Genomic DNA, 18,002 nt, shown 5'->3' on the forward strand with positions numbered 1-18,002 from the left:
TTTTTTTCGCCATTTAACCCTTTATTTTAAGAGCTAGAACGGCCAAATTTTGCATATACACACTACTAACATTAGTAGTGTGGATTATGCAAAAAAAATGGTGATATGAGATGGTTTACTGTATGTAAGCAGGGCTCATATCATGTCAGGTTTAGGAAGGAGAAAGCAAAAGCCGGTAATTGAATTACCAGCTTTCTGCCATATCGCGGCTGTATGAAGTAAGAATATATATACATATATGTGTCTACTGACATATATATATATATATATATATATTTATTATATATATATATATATATATATATATATATATATATATATATATATATATATATATATATATATACACAGTTAGGGCCAGAAATATTTGGACAGTGACACAAGTTTTGTTATTTTAGCGGTTTACAAAAACATGTTCAGAAATACAATTATATATATAATATGGGCTGAAAGTGCACACTCCCAGCTGCAATATGATAGTTTCCACATCCAAATCGGAGAAAGGGTTTAGGAATCATAGCTCTGTAATGCATAGCGTCCTCTTTTTCAAGGGACCAAAAGTAATTGGACAATGGACTCTAAGGGCTGCAATTAACTCTGAAGGCGTCTCCCTCGTTAACCTGTAACCAATGAAGTAGTTAAAAGGTCAGGGGTGGATTCCAGGTGTGTGGTTTTGCATTTGGAAGCTGTTGCTGTGAGCAGACAACATGCGGTCAAAGGAACTCTCAATTGAGGTGAAGCAGAACATCCTGAGGCTGAAAAAAAAGAAAAAATCCATCAGAGAGATAGCAGACATGCTTGGAGTAGCAAAATCAACAGTTGGGTACATTCTGAGAAAAAAGGAATTGACTGGTGAGCTTGGGAACTCAAAAAGGCCTGGGCGTCCACGGATGACAACAAGTGGTGGATGATCGCTGCATACTTAATTTGGTGAAGAAGAACCCGTTCACAACATCAACTGAAGTCCAGAACACTCTCAGTGAAGTAGGTGTATCTGTCTCTAAGTTAACAGTAAAGAGAAGACTCAATGACAGTAAATACAAAGGGTTCACATCTAGATGCAAACCATTCATCAATACCAAAAATAGACAGGCCAGAGTTAAATTTGCAGAAAAACACCTCAAGAAGCCAGCTCAGTTCTGGAAAAGTATTCTATGGACAGATGAGACAAAGATCAACCTGTACCAGAATGATGGGAAGAAAAAAGTTTGGAGAAGAAAGGGAACAGCACATGATCCAAGGCACACCACATCCTCTGTAAAACATGGTGGAGGCAACGTGATGGCATGGGCATGCATGGCTTTCAATGGCACTGGGTCACTTGTGTTTATTGATGACATAAGAGCAGACAAGAGTAGCCGGATGAATTCTGAAGTGTACCGGGATATACTTTCAGCCCAGATTCAGCCAAATGCTGCAAAGTTGATTGGACGGCGCTTCATAGTACAGATGGACAATGACCCCAAGCATACAGCCAAAGCTACCCAGGAGTTCATGAGTGCCAAAAAGTGGAACATTCTGCAATGGCCAAGTCAATCTCCAGATCTAAACCCAATTGAGCATGCATTTCACTTGCTCAAATCCAGACTTAAGACGGAAAGACCCACAAACAAGCAAGACCTGAAGGCTGCGGCTGTAAAGGCCTGGCAAAGCATTAAGAAGGAGGAAACCCAGCGTTTGGTGATGTCCATGGGTTCCAGACTTAAGGCAGTGATTGCCTCCAAAGGATTTGCAACAAAATATTGAAAATAAAAATATTTTGTTTGGGTTATGTTTATTTGTCCAATTACTTTTGACCTCCTAAAATGTGGAGTGTTTGTAAAGAAATGTGTACAATTCCTACATTTTCTATCAGATATTTTTGTTCAACCCTTCAAATTAAACGTTACAATCTGCACTTGAATTCTGTTGTAGAGGTTTCATTTCAAAACCAATGTGGTGGCATGCAGAGCCCAACTCGCGAAAATTGTGTCACTGTCCAAATATTTCTGGCCCTAACTGTGTATATATATATATATATATATATATATATATATATATATATATATATATATATATATATATATATATATATATATATATATATATATATACACATACACAGTATATATGTTTTTTTTTTTTTTTTTTTTACACATGGATCCCTTGTATAGCCGTATGTTGGATTTGCAAGCCTGCGATAAAAACACGCAGTACGGATGCCATACGGATTACATACGGAGGATGCCATGCGCAAAAAACGGTGACACACCCTACCTATGGAGGAGCTACGGACCACTATTTTCGGGACTTTTCAGCATATTACGGCCGTAATATACGGACCGTATTTTCATACGCTGTGTGTGACGCCGGCCTTAATGTGCCAGGGGCGGTCCGTGACCGCTCCTGGCACATAGTGCCGGATTTCAGCTGCGATAGTCAGCTGACACCTGCCGTGATCAGCCGCGCTCACCCAGTGAGCGCTGCCGATCGCATATGACGTACTATCCTGTCACTGGGAATTAAGTCCCAGGTCACCTTGACGGAATAGTACGTCATATGGGATTAAGGGGTTAAAAGGGAAGGTGCCGTGATTTTAGTTTTTGGATTGATAACTATTAATTATATAATCAATTATTTTTAATACAAAATTAATGTAACTACTTTCATAGTTTATTTATTCCCTTTTACTTTTGCCACTAGAGGCTGCCATTTTCGTTAGTGGGGGCACAAGTGTCTGGGCACGACACTTGCACACCTCACTTACGGCAGCCATGGGCATAAGAAACTGCGGTCGGACTCCGACCGCATCCCTTACATTCATTGAGGCCGCTCCTCTTAGCTGTGACCTGGGCACGCCCACTAGGCTGCTAGGTCACAGCTGTGGGAGGAGATGGCAGCCATTTTGTTGCTTTATTTTTCTCTGTCATTGCACACAGAGCTCAGTGAGTGTGATGGCAGGAGCTGCCGGGGAGAAGCTGCTGTGAAGCGAGGGTCCGGGGTAAGTATCTGCAGCGAGGAGCGGAGATTGCAGCCTGTACTTGGTATTACAGTACAGGCTGCAATCACTGCTGACCTGTTCAGAGCACAGCAGGGAGATCGTCACACTGCTCTGCCCTGCACATAATTCAGCACTTCCTGGAAGAGGAGGGAAGGTAAGTACAGGTTTCTTTTTTTTTCTTATGCACCTACCACTGCTACCTGCCTCTATATACCACTGCTACCTACCTCTATATACCACCTACCACTGCTACCTGCCTCTATATACCACAGCTATCTGCCTCTATATACCACTGCTACCTGCCCCTATATATACCACCTACCACTGCTACCTGCTTCTATATACCATGGCCACCTGCCTCTATATACCACTGCTATCTGCCTCTATATACCACCTACCATTGCTACCTGTCTCTATATACCACTGCTATCTGCCTCTATATATACCATCTACCACTGCTACCTCTGTCCTGTGTATCTAATCCTGTCCTGTGTAGCTAATCCTGTCCTGTGTACAGTATCACACAGGATAGGATTAGATACACGGCTCAGCACAGTACCACACAGGATAGGATTCGATACACGGCTCAGCAGTCAGTATCACGGGATAGGATTAGATACACGGCTCAGCAGTCAGTATCACAGAGGACAGGATTAGATACACGGCTTAGTAGTCAGTATCACACAGGACAAGATTAGATACACGCTCAGCAGTCAGTAACTCATCCTGTCCTATGCTCTCCTCTCCACTCCTCTCCTCTCCCCCCTGCATGTCCCTCCATGGGCCGCTCTCCCTCCTATGCACTCCTCTCCCACCTGCATGTCTTTCCCCATTGTGGTTTATTATTTTTGTTGTAGGAGATGAGGGAGTCGAGGATTATGCGTTAGGTAAGTATGGTTTAATTAAGATTAATAAAGGACTTTGTTCGGGCTATGTCTTTACTTACAATACAACTGCAGTATTAGTAATAAATATGTGCCCTACAGACGCCTCTCCATTACTAAGCCGTGGGCTTTATGTCACCGGAGAATATAAAGGTGACATCAACCCCACAAATATGAACCCCACTTGCTACCGCTACAGGGCAAGTGGAAATTGCCAGGCAAAGTGCCAGAAAAGGCACATCTAATAGGTGGCGGAAAGCTGATGTTTTTAGCCTGGGGGGACAATATCCATGGCCCCTTCCTAGGCTATTAATGTCAGCACGCAGCCGTCTGCATAGCATTTTAATAGGCAGTAAAGGCTAAGTATACAGTTATGAGCACACTCCCCCCCCCCCCCCACCCCCATGGACCAGTACACTGTTCTCCTGAAATACTCTGTGCTCCTGTCACCCTGCTCCTTCCACCATACATCTCTGTGACTTCCCTAGACCAGCACAATACCATATGCATCACGTATAATGCCGCCATATATATTTATCACATAATACTCCCATAAAGACCACACGTGTGTGTGTGTGTGTATATATATTGTGTATATATATATATATATATATATATATATATATATATATATATGTATATATATATATATATATATATATGTATATATATATATATATATGTATATATATATATATATATGTATATATATATATATATATATATATATATATATATATATATATATATATATATATATATATATATATATATATACACACACACACACACACACACATACACGCACACACTAGATGGTGGCCCGATTCTAGTGCATCGGGTATTCTAGAATATGAATGTCCACGTAGTATATTGCACAGCCCACGTAGTATATTGCCCAGCCACGTAGTTTACTGCCCAGCCACGTAGTATATTGCCCAGCCACGTAGTATGTTGCCCAGCCACGTAGTATGTTGCCCAGCCACGTAGTATATTGCCCAGCCACGTAGTATATTGCCCAGCCACGTGGTATACAGCACAGAGCCACGTAGTATATTGCCCAGCGACGTATTATATTGCCCAGCCACGTAGTATATTGCCCAGTTACGTAGTATACAGCCCAGTGACGTAGTATATTGCCCAGCCAGGTAGTATATTGCCCAGTGACGTAGTATACAGCACAGAGCTACGTATATTGCCCAGCCACATAGTATATTGCCCAGTTACGTAGTATATTGCACAGCGACGTAGTATACAGCACAAAGCTACGTAGTATATTGCCCAGCCACGTAGTATATTGCCCAGTCACGGGGTATATTGCCCAGTCACGGGGTATATTGCCCAGTCACGGGGTATATTGCCCAGTCACGAAGTATATTGCCCAGCCATGGAGTATATTGCCCAGTTACGTAGTATATTGCCCAGTGATGTAGTATACAGCACAGAGCCACGTAGTATATTGCACAGCGACGTAGTATGCAGCACAGAGCCACGTAGTATATTGGCCAGTCACGTAGTATATTAACCCTGTGTGAGCGGTGACTGCGGGGAGTATGGAGCGGGCGCCGGGCGCTGACTGCAGGGGAGTAGGGAGGGACTAATCGGACTGTGGCCATCATTGATTGGTCGCGGCAGCCATGACAGGCAGCTGGTGAGACCAATCAGCGACTTGGATTCCATGACAGACAGAGGCCGCGACCAATGAATATCCGTGACAGACAGAAGGACAGACAGACAGAAAGTCGGAAGTGACCCTTAGACAATTATATAGTAGATATATATATATATATATATATATATATATATATATATATCAGGAGCTCTGTGGAGCGCTCGCTCTGTCTGCAACAAGCTTTCCTACTCCTTCACCCCAATCCCACTGCCACCCTCTGTTACCCTCCCTTCCCCTGAGGTGCAATCTGTGCACATCTATGCTCCCACCAACCTCCAACTGGCTGTCATTTACCGCCCCCCAGGGCCAGCCACCACCTTCTTTGACCACTTCACCACCTGGCTACTTCATTTCCTTTTTGCGGACATCCCCACTATCATCATGGGCGACTTCAACATCCCTATTGACACTTCCCTCTCAGCTGCCACTAAACTTTTATCTCTCACTTCCTCCTTCGGCCTCACTCAATGGTCTTCTGCAGCCACTCACAAAGATGGTCACACATTGGACCTCATCTTCACCCGCCTCTCTCCCTATCTAACCTCTCTAACTCACCTCTTCCTCTGTCTGACCACAATCTACTCACATTCTCTTCCCTCTCCACTCCTTGTCTACAATACCCACCCCACAAATTTGCACACCCTCGCAGAAATCTTAAACACCTTGATCTACATTCACTCTCTGAATCCCTCCTCCCTCACAGACATAAGTTCCCTCTACAATGCGGATGACCACAATAGCTGCAGCTTTGGAATCTCTTGCCCCTCTCACACATACCAAAGCTCGCAAAATCAACAGACAGCCCTGGCACACCAGCCTGACCAAAGAACTGACGGGAGCTTCCAGGGCTGCAGAGCGGAGATGGAAAAGATCCCATTCCAACGAGCACTTTATCGCATTCAAACAGTCCCTCACTACTTTCAAGACCACATTTGCCACAGCTAAACAAACCTACTTCTCATCTCTCATATCCTCCCTATCTCACAACCCTGTTATGATTTGGTAATTCAGTACCACAATGGACATAGAAGTCAGAGCACATACAGTGACCAGACTATAACCCAAAAAACATAGAACGAGCTCTGAGACGTGGGAACTCTGCTGACTGCAATCCCTAATCCTCTCCAACCACACTAGAGGCAGCCGTGGATTGCGCCTAACGCTCCCTATGCAACTCGGCACAGCCTGAGAAACTAGCTAGCCTGAAGATAGAAAATAAGCCTACCTTGCCTCAGAGAAATACCCCAAAGGAAAAGGCAGCCCCCACATATAATGACTGTGAGTTAAGATGAAAAGACAAACGCAGAGATGAAATAGATTTAGCAAAGTGAGGCCCGACTTTCTGAACAGAGCGAGGATAGGAAAGGTAACTTTGCGGTCAACACAAAACCCTACAAACAACCACGCAAAGGGGGCAAAAAGACCCTCCGTACCGAACTAACGGCACGGAGGTACACCCTCTGCGTCCCAGAGCTTCCAGCAAGCAAGAAAAAACAAATAAGCAAGCTGGACAGAAAAAAACAGCAAACAAAATAACAAAAGCGGAACTTAGCTATGCAGAGCAGCAGGCCACAGGAACGATCCAGGAGGAAACAGGTCCAATACTAGAACATTTCAAAATGGAGACGTTTATTCTCAGCGAGGTAGGTCAAGAGTAGGACCTCGTATAAGAGAGATGCCGTAAAGTGGCTACGAGGTACACATAAAATTGGCCATTTTTATGCGCTAAAAGCTCTCATTGTTCATATTTCTAGTGCAGTAATGCAGTTCAAATTTCGTGTTTTCAAGTTTGCATGTTTTGGCGCTGCAGTGTGCTGCCCTATTTACTTAACTATATACGAGTTGGCGACTCTGGGTTCAGCACCTGTTCACACTTAGTCTATGTTTGGATGTGCAGGTCAGGTTTTTGAAATGTATTCTCTAGCCTTCTGATCGTGCACTCCCCGCCTCCTAGCTTCAGGTGTTTTAATTATAGTAGGTCCAATACCCCTCCACAGAGAGAGAGAATTTGAGTCCAAGAAGAGGTTTCACATGTACCCATTCAGATGGAGACGTTTATTCTCAGCGAGGTAGGTCAAGCGTAGGACCTCGTATAAGAGAGATGCCGTAAAGTGGCTACGAGGTACACATAAAATTGGCCATTTTTATGCGCTAAAAGCTCTCATTGTTCATATTTCTAGTGCAGTAATGCAGTTCAAATTTTGTGTTTTCAAGTTTGCATGTTTTGGCGCTGCAGTGTGCTGCCCTATTTACTTAATTCAATACTAGAACATTGACTGGAGGCCAGGATCAAAGCACTAGGTGGAGTTAAATAGAGCAGCACCTAACGACTTCACCACATCACCTGAGGAAGGAAACTCAGAAGCCGCAGTACCACTCTCCTCCACCAACGGAAGCTCATAGAGAGAATCAGCCGAAGTACCACTTGTGACCACAGGAGGGAGCTCTGCCACAGAATTCACAACACAACCCTAAACAGTTATTCAGCACGTTCAACTCTCTCCTCCATCCCCCAGCACCTCTTCCCTCCCCACTCATCTCAGCTGAAAACTTTGCCTCATTTTTCAAGCAGAAGATTGAGAACATCAGAGACAGTTTTAGTCGACAACCCCCAGAGCCCTTCCTCAAAACTACCCAGCCCTCCACCTCCAAAACCAACTTCTCCACCATTAAAGAAGATCGACTCTCCACTCTACTCTCAAGATCGCATCTCACCACCTGTGCACTTGACCCGATCCCTTCCCACTTCATCCCAAACCTCACCACAGTCTTCACCCAACTCTAACATATCTGTTCAATCTATCACTAACAACTGGTGTTATCCCCTCAAGCTTTAAAACATGCCTCAATCACACCTGTTCTCAAAAAGCCCTCTCTTGACCCATCCTCTTTATCTAGCTATCGCCCTATATCACTTCTCCCCTGTGCCTCAAAACTACTGGGACAACACGTCCATCTTGAACTGTCCTCCCATCTATCTTCCTGCTCTCTTTTCGACCGCTTACAAACAGGCTTCCGGTCACACCACTCCACTGAAACTGCCTTAAGGTCACCAATGACCTATTAACCGCCAAGAGCAAGCGACACTACTCTATCCTCCTCCTCCTGGACCTGTCCTCTGCCTTTGACACAGTGGACCATTCCCTATTACTACAGACCCTCTCATCCCTTGGCATCACAGACTTGGCCCTATCCTGGATCTCCTCTTACCTAACTGACCAAACATTCAGCGTCTCCCATTCACACACCACCTCCTCACCTCGCCCCCTATCTGTCGGAGTCCCGCAAGGTTCAGTTCTAGGGCCCCTGCTCTTCTACATTTACACTTTTGGCCTTGGACAGCTCATAGAATCTCACGGTTTTCAGTATCATCTCTATGCTGATGACACACAGATCTATATCTCTGGACCAGATATCACCACACTACTAACCAGAATCCCTCAATCCGCTATTTCATCCTTTTTCTCCGCTAGATTTCTAAAACTTAACATGGACAAAACAGAATTCATTGTCTTTCCCCCATCTCACGCGCCCCCCCCCGACGAACCTATCCATTACAGTAAACGGCTGCCCACTCTCCCCAGTCCCACAAGCTCGCTGTCTCGGGGTAATCCTTGACACTGATCTCTCCTTCAAACTGCATATCCAAGCCCTTTCCACTTCATGCCACCTTCAACCTAAAAATATTTCACAGATCCGTACATTCCTAAACCAAGAATCTGCAAAAACCCTAGTCCATGCCCCTCATTATCTCCCGCCTCGACTACTTTAACCTCCTGCTCTGTGGCCTCCCCTCGAACACTCTCGCACCCCTCCAATCTATTCTAAACTCTGCTGCCCGACTAATCCACCTGTCCCCCGCTATTCCCTGGCCTCTCCCCTCTGTCAATCCCTTCACTGGCTACCCATTACCCAGAGACTCCAGTACAAAAGCCTAACCATGACATACAAAGCCATCCACATCCTGTCTCCTCCATACATCTGTGACCTCATCTCCCGGTACTTTCTTGCATGCAACCTCCGATCCTCATAAGATCTCCTCCTTTACTCCCCTCTTATCTCCTCTTCCCACAATTGCATACAAGATTTCTCTCGCGCGTCACCCCTACTCTAGAACTCTCTACCACAACATATCAGACTCTCACCTACCATCGAAACCTTCAAAAAGAACGTGAAGACCTACCTCTTCCGACAAGCCTACAACCTGCAGTAACCAACGATCGACAAAACCACTGCACGACCAGCTCTATCCTCACCTACTGTATCCTCACCCATCCCTTGTAGATTGTGAGCCCTCGCGGGCAGGGTCCTCTCTCCTCCTGTACTAGTTGTGACTTGTATTCTTCAAGATTATTGTACCTGTTTTTATTATGTATACCCCTCCTCACATGTAAAGCGCCATGGAACAAATGGCGCTATAATAAATAATAATAATTATATATATTTTATCTGTGTGATAGTATATAGTATATACAGTATTATGTGTGATCTATATGGCGGCATATGTTTAAAGTAAAGTATATGGCGGTATTATGTGAGATCTATATGGCGGCATTATGGGTGATCTATATGGTGGTATTATGTGAGAACACTGTGGCAGCATTATGTGTGATCTACGTGGTGGTATGTGAGAACTATATAACAGTCGGGGTATGTTTCCACATTCAGGAAACGCTGCGTGTTTGAAGCAGCGTCAAACATGCAGCATCCAGATGTCACAGCATAGTTGAGGGGATTTTATGAAATCCCGTCTCCACTATGCATGGTAACATGCATCCGGCGGCCCTGCGACTCCGGACATGTGGCGCGTCTTTTTAGATCGCAGCATGTCCGTTTACCTTGCTTTGGGCGGAGCAAGTTTTCCGCTCCATCCAAAGCGCCGTCCATCCTGAACGTCGACACATACCCTTATGTGTGATCTATTTGACAGTATTATGTGTGAGCTATATGGCGATATTATGTGTGATCTATGTTGTGGTATTGCGTGAGAACTATATAACAGTATTATGTGTGATCTATTTGACGGTATTATGTGTGAGTTATAAGGCGGTGTTATGTGTGATCTATATGGCGGTATTATCTTCAGAAAGGGGACCCATTCTAGGGTGGTTCTGGTTGAGCACCTGCACACGGGTCTGGGGTAATAGAGGGGGCAGCATGACCTACAGTTAGGTGCAGTCAGGGAAGGGCTGGTGAGGCAGCTGATTAGAGGGGTCTCATTTCCCCCCAGCCTAGTTCCCAGTGTCACCCCGGACTACGCCTGTCACCTTGCTTTCACACATCACCAGGACAGGATCTGAGGAGGGGAATGGGGTCTGCATGCAATGTCTGGATCAGAACAGGCCATCAATCAGCAGAAATGTTTCCTGTTTTTTTGTGGAGCAGACAGTCCATCCATATGTATAAAAGACAGCGCTCTATGTAAATCCCTGGCTGCTCCGCGCACCGAACAGGGTGCCTCCCATAGACCAGCACACTGCTCTCCTAAAATGCTCTGTGCTGCTGTCACCCTGAGCCCTCCACCATATGTCTCCCAGAATCCTTGCTGTCTGCCATCCTCTGACTGTTTACTTGTCAGTATAAAAGTCTGCAGTCACCATCAAAATGGCTGCTCAATGTGTTCCTAAATCTCATCCTCTCTTATCCCTTAGCAAACACCCAGAAGGAGAGGAGTGACATCACTCCCATGTCACTAGACTCCACCCATAATTACTGCAGTACATTAATGTGAGCTAGTTGTACAGTAGGTTTTTGTAATATTTCAGTAGTTGCTCCCCCTAGTGTTTAAAAGTGGAAAAGCCACACTTTTTAAAATTATTTTTCATATTTTCAGCTGTTGCTGGCTCCATTTCCTCCTTCTGCTGCATCGCACCTGACAGCCCCCGCCCCACTGATCCCCCTGATCTCCCCCTGATCTTCCCCACTGATCTCCCCCCTGCCCTGTGGATCGCCCCCTGCCCTGCTGATGGCCCCGCTGCTGTCCTCCCCTGCCCCGTGGATCTCCCCCTTGTCCCGCTGATCTCCCTCCTGCCCTGTGGATCACCCCCCTGCTCTGCTGATGTCCTCCCCTGCCCTGCAGATCTCACCCATGCCCCGCAGATCTCCCCCCTGCCCCACAGATCTCCCCCTTGCCCCGCAGATCTCCCCCCTGCCCCAGTTTTCACATTAGGGTTAGGGTTGGGGCTAAAATTAGGGGTAGGGTTAGGATTAAAGGTAGGGTTTGGATTAGGGGTAGGATTGGGATTAGGGGTGTGTTGGAGTTAGAATTGGGAGGTTTCCACTGTTTAGGCACATCAGGGGCTCTCCAAACGCGACATGACACCCGCAGACAATTCCATCTAAGTCTGCATTCCAAAACGTCCCTACTTCCCTTCCGAGCCCCGATGACCAAATAGTGGTTCCCCCCCACATATGGAGCATCATCGTACTCAGGACAAATTGGACAACAACTTTTGGGGACCAATTTCTCCTGTTACCCTTGTGAAAATAAAAAATTGCGGGCTAAAAAAAAATCATTTTTGAGGAAAAAAATTATTTTTTTTTTTCACGGCTCTGTGTTAGAAACTTCTGTGAAGCACTTGGGGGTTCAAAGTGCTCACTATGCATCTAGATAAGTTCATTGGGGGGGTCTAGTTTCCAAAATGGGGTCACTTGTGCAGGAGCTCCAATGTTTGGGCACACAGGGGCTCTCTAAACACGACATGGTGTCTGTTAACGATTGGAGCTAATTTTCCATTCATAAAGTCAAATGGCGCTCCTTCCCTTCCGAGCCTTGCTGTGCGCCCAAACAGTGGTTAACCCCCACATATGAGGTATCGGTGTACTCAGGAGAAATTGTCCAACAAATTTTAGGATCCATTTTATCCTGTTGCCCATGTGAAAATGAACAAATTGAGGCTAAAAAATTGTGTGTGAAAAAAAAAGTACTTTTTCATTTTTACAGATCAATTTGTGAAGCACCTGGGGGTTCAAAGTACTCACTATGCATTTAGATAAGTTCCTTGGGGGGTCTAGTTTCCAAAATGGGGTCATTTGTGGGGGAGCTCCAATGTTTAGGCACACAGGGGCTCTCCAAATGCGACATGGTGTCTGCTAACGATTGGAGCTAATTTTCCATTCAAAAAGTCAAATGGTGCAACTTCCCTTCCGAATACATAGCAGCTAGACTCTGAATGGTATAAGAACCAAAAATTTCCTTAGCAAAACAGCGGGTTCCTACGTTTATGATAAAACTTAACTTTTATTGAATACTCATAAAAGAGAAAGTGCCAAACACAATTATGCTAAAAAGGTGCTAGGTGCAGACAAATAAACACAAAGTACGCTAAAAAGATATCACCGCTTTTTAGCACAATTGTGTGTGGCACTTTCTCTTTTATGAGTATTCAATAAAAGTTAAGTTTTATCATAAACGTAGGAACCCGCTGTTTTGCTAGAAAAAATAATACCCTTATTTCTTGGCACTAGCAGTGATGAGTAGGTCCAGGAACTGTCCCAATCCTTAGCACTATAGGTCCTTGAACGTCCCTTCCCTCAATTCCGATAATGCATTGCTCATGCTAATGTCCACTGTCTTTCCTAACCCAAATTGAAAGCCTGCCTCTTTGCAGTTTGATATGACTGCTTCTATATTCTCTAGTCTGTTACGGTGTGTGTCTCTTCTACAGAGGGATTACAGAATGGAATAGAAAAGCAGAAAATTAAACCTAGTGTTCTCTGCATGCACGCAAGAATGCAAGTGAACAACCTACACAGGAAAACTTCTGCTACCTACTTAGATCAGTCATTTTTAGTTATAGTTATAAAGGATGAAGGAAGACTAAGTCCATCTAGTTCAACCCATAGCCTAACCTAACATGTCCTAACATGTTGATCCAGAGGAAGGCAAAAAAAAACCATGTGGCAAAGAGTAAGCTCCACATTGGGGAAAACAATTCCTTCCCGACTCCACATACGGCAATCACACTAGTTCCCTGGGTCAACGTCCTATCAAGGAATCTAATATATATAGCCAGTAACATTATACTTTTCAAGAAAGGCATCCAGCCCCCTCTTAAATTTAAGTAATGAATCACTCATTACAACATCATACGGCAGAGAGTTCCATAGTCTCACTGCTCTTACAGTAAAGCATCCGCTTCTGTTATTATGCTTAAACCTTCTTTCCTCCAGACGTAGAGGATGCCCCCTTGTCCCTGTCTCAGGTCTATGATTAAAAAGATCATCAGAAAGGTCTTTGTACTGTCCCCTCATATATTTATACATTAAAATAAGATCACCCCTTAGTCTTCGTTTTTCCAAACTAAATAGCCCCAAGTGTAATAACCTATCTTGGTATTGCAGACCCCCCAGTCCTCTAATAACCTTGGTCGCTCTTCTCTGCACCCGCTCTAGTTCAGCTATGTCTTTCTTATACACCGGAGACCAGAACTGTGCACAGTATTCTAAGTGTGGTCGAACTAGTGACTTGTATAGAGGTAAAATTATGTTCTCCTCATGAGCATCTATGCCTCTTTAACTGCATCTCATTATTTTATTTGCCTTTGTAACAGCTGCCTGACACTGGCCACTAAATGTGAGTTTGTAATCCACCCATACACCCAGGTCTTTTTCATTGACGATTTTGCTTAGAGTTTTAGAATTAATCACATAGTTATACATCTTATTACTTCTGCCCAAGTGCATGACCTTACATTTATCCCCTTTAAATCTCATTTGCCATTTGTCAGTCCAAGCTTCTAGTTTACATAAATCATCCTGTAATATAAAATTGTCCTCCTCTGTATTGATTACCCTGCAGAGTTTAGTGTCATCTGCAAATATTGAAATTCTACTCTGAATGCCCCCTACAAGGTCATTAATAAATATGCTAAAAAGAAGAGGGCCCAATACTGACCCCTGTGGTACCCCACTGCTAACCGCGACCCAGTCCGAGTCCATTAATAACCACCCTTTGTTTCCTATCCTTGAGCCAGCTCTTAACCCACTAACACATATTTTCCCCTATCCCCATTATTCTGATTTTATGTATCAATCGTTTGTGTGGCACCGTATGAAAAGGATAGGATTAGTATTGCTTATAACTAGCAAGTGTATACCTCTCCCTCAAAAAAAAAATGTTGTTTAGATAAGGTGGTAAACAAAAAAATGTCCTACCAGTCACAGATGGGAAAAAGATGCCAACAAGGACTGTAAATGCAGTTGTGATGTCTGCCAAGACATACAGATGAAGCTTGCTCTTAGATCCTTGAACTTCCGAAGAATGGATGTTTGCTTTTTCAAGTATTTCACCTTTTTCTAGGTAGGTACTCCATAAATTATCTGTAGATTTCAATAAAAATAGCATAGTAATGTAATAATTTGCAAAACCAAGTAAACATCAGAAAACATGGTGATCCACATAATTATCTCAATCACCACACACAATGCAGATAGATCCCATAAAAATATAGCTTAATTAATACATATTAAAAGCAATGAATAGAAACAGGTACAAAAAAAAAAAAATTCCTCCCGGATAATCCTCCAATCACGTTCAGACGTGCTAAAAATCTGCGAGACCAATTGACGCGTAGTCACTATGTTGGGCAAAATACATCAACTTTTCTGGATGATATGCGGCAGGGTGGTTGTGTTCCGTGTGGGAGGTGTGTCGCCTGTCCCAACATTGACAAATGTACTACATTTGCTACCTCTGATGTTATGAAGCAATTCACCATCAGACAACGCATTTCATGTATATCTCGTTACGTCATTTATTATGCTACGTGCCCATGTGGCCTGATTTATGTGGGTTTGACCACACGGCAGCTGAAGGTTCGGGTACGTGAGCACATGTGGGGTATACAGGCGGCAGCCTCCTGCATGGACGTGACCACCCTTAAGACCTTGCCGCGTTATTTCAGGGAATTCCATCATAGTGACAGTACATTATTGCGCGTCCGTGGTATTGACCTCTTGCATATTAATATCAGAGGTGGTAATCTCGCTAAACGTCTGGCGCAATTGGAAACTAGGTGGATATGGACATTAGGGACAATCCACCCTAATGGATTGAACGAGAACATCTCATTTGCGCCTTTTTTGTGATCTTCCCTTTCCATCTACGGGTATTTTGTTTCTATCATAAGTGTCATGCACATTGTTTTTTAATTTGTTTTTAACTTGTGCATTTGTTGTTATTTAGGATGTTCTATATCGGTGCTATTGCTATGGATAGGCGAAGAAGATATATCCGAATAACACTATACCAGCGGGATGTGCGTCAGTTCAGCCATCGCCCTGCTGTACATATAGATATATATATGTATTTATAGATGTATTATTTTTCTACGTTCTGTTCGGTGCTATATATGTATTTTTGTATATGTTGTTTTTCTTTTTTTGGGGTGTTTTAATTGTGGGATTTATTTTGGTATATTTTGTATATTCCTGTATTTTTTTGTTATTGTATATGATTTGTTTGGTGTCGTGATTTTGCCATATTTGGTATATGTCCTGTCTATGGATTATTGTGTATGGGCCATGACGATTCTATATTCATAGATCTTGAGACGTTGCTTATTGGTTGTTTTATGTGGGTTCTTTTCATATATACATGCCTTTGTGTAGCCTTTTGTTTTGTTTTTTCACCCTGCTATGTCCGCGCAGACGCTGTCCCTGTGGTTAGTTGCCGGCAGCGTCTCCGTCGCCCTGGATACCGGATCACGTGGGCCCGCGTGTTTCCGGTTCCGGTTGGCGGCGTGAGCGCTGTGGTTGGCAATGGCTGCCGATGTCGGCGTCCTCGCCGCCGCATGGGGCTGCATCACGTGTCTTTACATGTGTTTCCTGTTCCGGCGGGTGGGGGTGGCGCCGCGGTCGGCGACATCTGCAGGTGCTACATTTTCTTGGAGGTAATTACCTCTGTCTGACTTATTGGGCATATATAAGGTCGGCTGATTGCATTTGTCCCCCACGCCCCCTGAGGAAGGAGCTGGTCTGTGGCTCCGAAACGCGCGTTGGGGGTGGGCTCTGGGTCCCCCATTGCTGAGTATACCAGGTAATGTGCGTTATATTATTTCGTGATACTCTTTTGCCCTTTGGATATCAGGTCATAGTACCAGTGCTTTGTATTATTTCTGCCCATATTCATGGAGTGATATCCAATATATTCTGAGGATGGTATGCTTTGGCGGTGGGTGGTACCTTGGGCCCCTTTTTTGTACTGCCACTTAGTGTTGTGTTGTCTATACCTGTGCTTTTTTGTACCCGTTTCTATTCATTGCTTTTAATATGTATTAATAAAGCTATATTTTTATGGGATCTATCTGCATTGTGTGTGGTGATTAGGATAACTTATGTCTGCAGCTGTCCCTTTATGGTCCTTAGCATACATACATGGGGTAATTGATCTTTGGGTTTCTATGCATGTTCCCTTATATTAGATTATAATTTTTTCCCCGGTATGTAAAATGCAAGTTGCAACTTTATTATCTATAATTATCTCAAGTAGCACCAGCTAGCGGGATCACAGGATAATGCTTTTTTAAAAAGTACTATACTTATTTTATTTGATTTTTCTTTAACTTGTTTTATCAACTATATCAGGGGTGGGGAACCTCAGGCCCCAGGGCCATTTACAGCCCTCAATGACCTTTTATCAAGCGCCCGGGCAGATTCTCAGGGACTGCATTCTTGGGTATTTTGATTACAACCAGCTCATTAATTTCTTCTTGCTCTGTTAGCACACACACACAGTATTCACTACTGAAAACTGAAGGGCATGCAATGAAACATTATGTCCTGAAACCAGTGCCAGAGTCAGGATGCACCTTTGTGGGCGGAGTTTGTACAACCCCCGAAGGATGGTATAAATATCCAAAGGGCCCTTGGCGGAAAAAAAAGATTTCCCACCCCTGAACTATATGATTCTTGTAACTTTTGGTTTACAGTGGATGACACGTCTACACACCCCTGTTAAAATGCCAGGTTTTTGTCATGTAATAAAATCATACCAAGAAGAATCATTTTAGACTTTTTTGCATATTTTATCCCTTCACCCCGGGCAATTTTTTGTTTTCCACTTATTCCCAGAGCCATAACATTTTTATTTTTCCATCAATATGGTCATGTGAGGGCTTGATTTTGAGGGGTGAGTTGTACTTTTGTATGACACCATTCATTTTACCATATAATGTACTGGAAAACCGGAAAAAATTCCAATTGCTGTGAAATTGCAAAATAAAAGTGCAATTCCACAATTGGTTTTTATTTTGCCACATTCACTAAATGCTAAAACTGACCTGTCATTATGATTCTCCAGGTCATTACGAGTTTGCAAAATACCAAACATGTCTAGGTTCTTCTTTTTTTTTTTTTTTTTTTTTTTAGTGGTTAAAAAAAATATCCAAAGTTTGTTTAAAAAAACTCCAGTTTTCGGGATGTGTGTGAGGACTTGTAATTTGTGTGCCACGCTATGTTCTTATGG

General features: G+C 43.6%; 1 protein-coding gene across 1 annotated transcript in view; it reads right to left on the minus strand.

Moving 5' to 3' along the window:
- The window catches only part of SLC12A4 (solute carrier family 12 member 4), a 450,549-nt gene that overhangs the window by 237,782 nt on the left and 194,765 nt on the right, over positions 1–18,002 (minus strand). The window contains exon 9 of the mRNA XM_069740162.1: positions 14,693–14,857. Within this exon, the coding sequence (XP_069596263.1) occupies positions 14,693–14,857 (165 nt within the window). The remainder of the gene's footprint in view (positions 1–14,692; positions 14,858–18,002) is intronic.

This window comes from Ranitomeya imitator, chromosome 9 (genome assembly GCF_032444005.1).
Source record: "Ranitomeya imitator isolate aRanImi1 chromosome 9, aRanImi1.pri, whole genome shotgun sequence".
Classification (NCBI taxonomy): domain Eukaryota; kingdom Metazoa; phylum Chordata; class Amphibia; order Anura; family Dendrobatidae; genus Ranitomeya; species Ranitomeya imitator.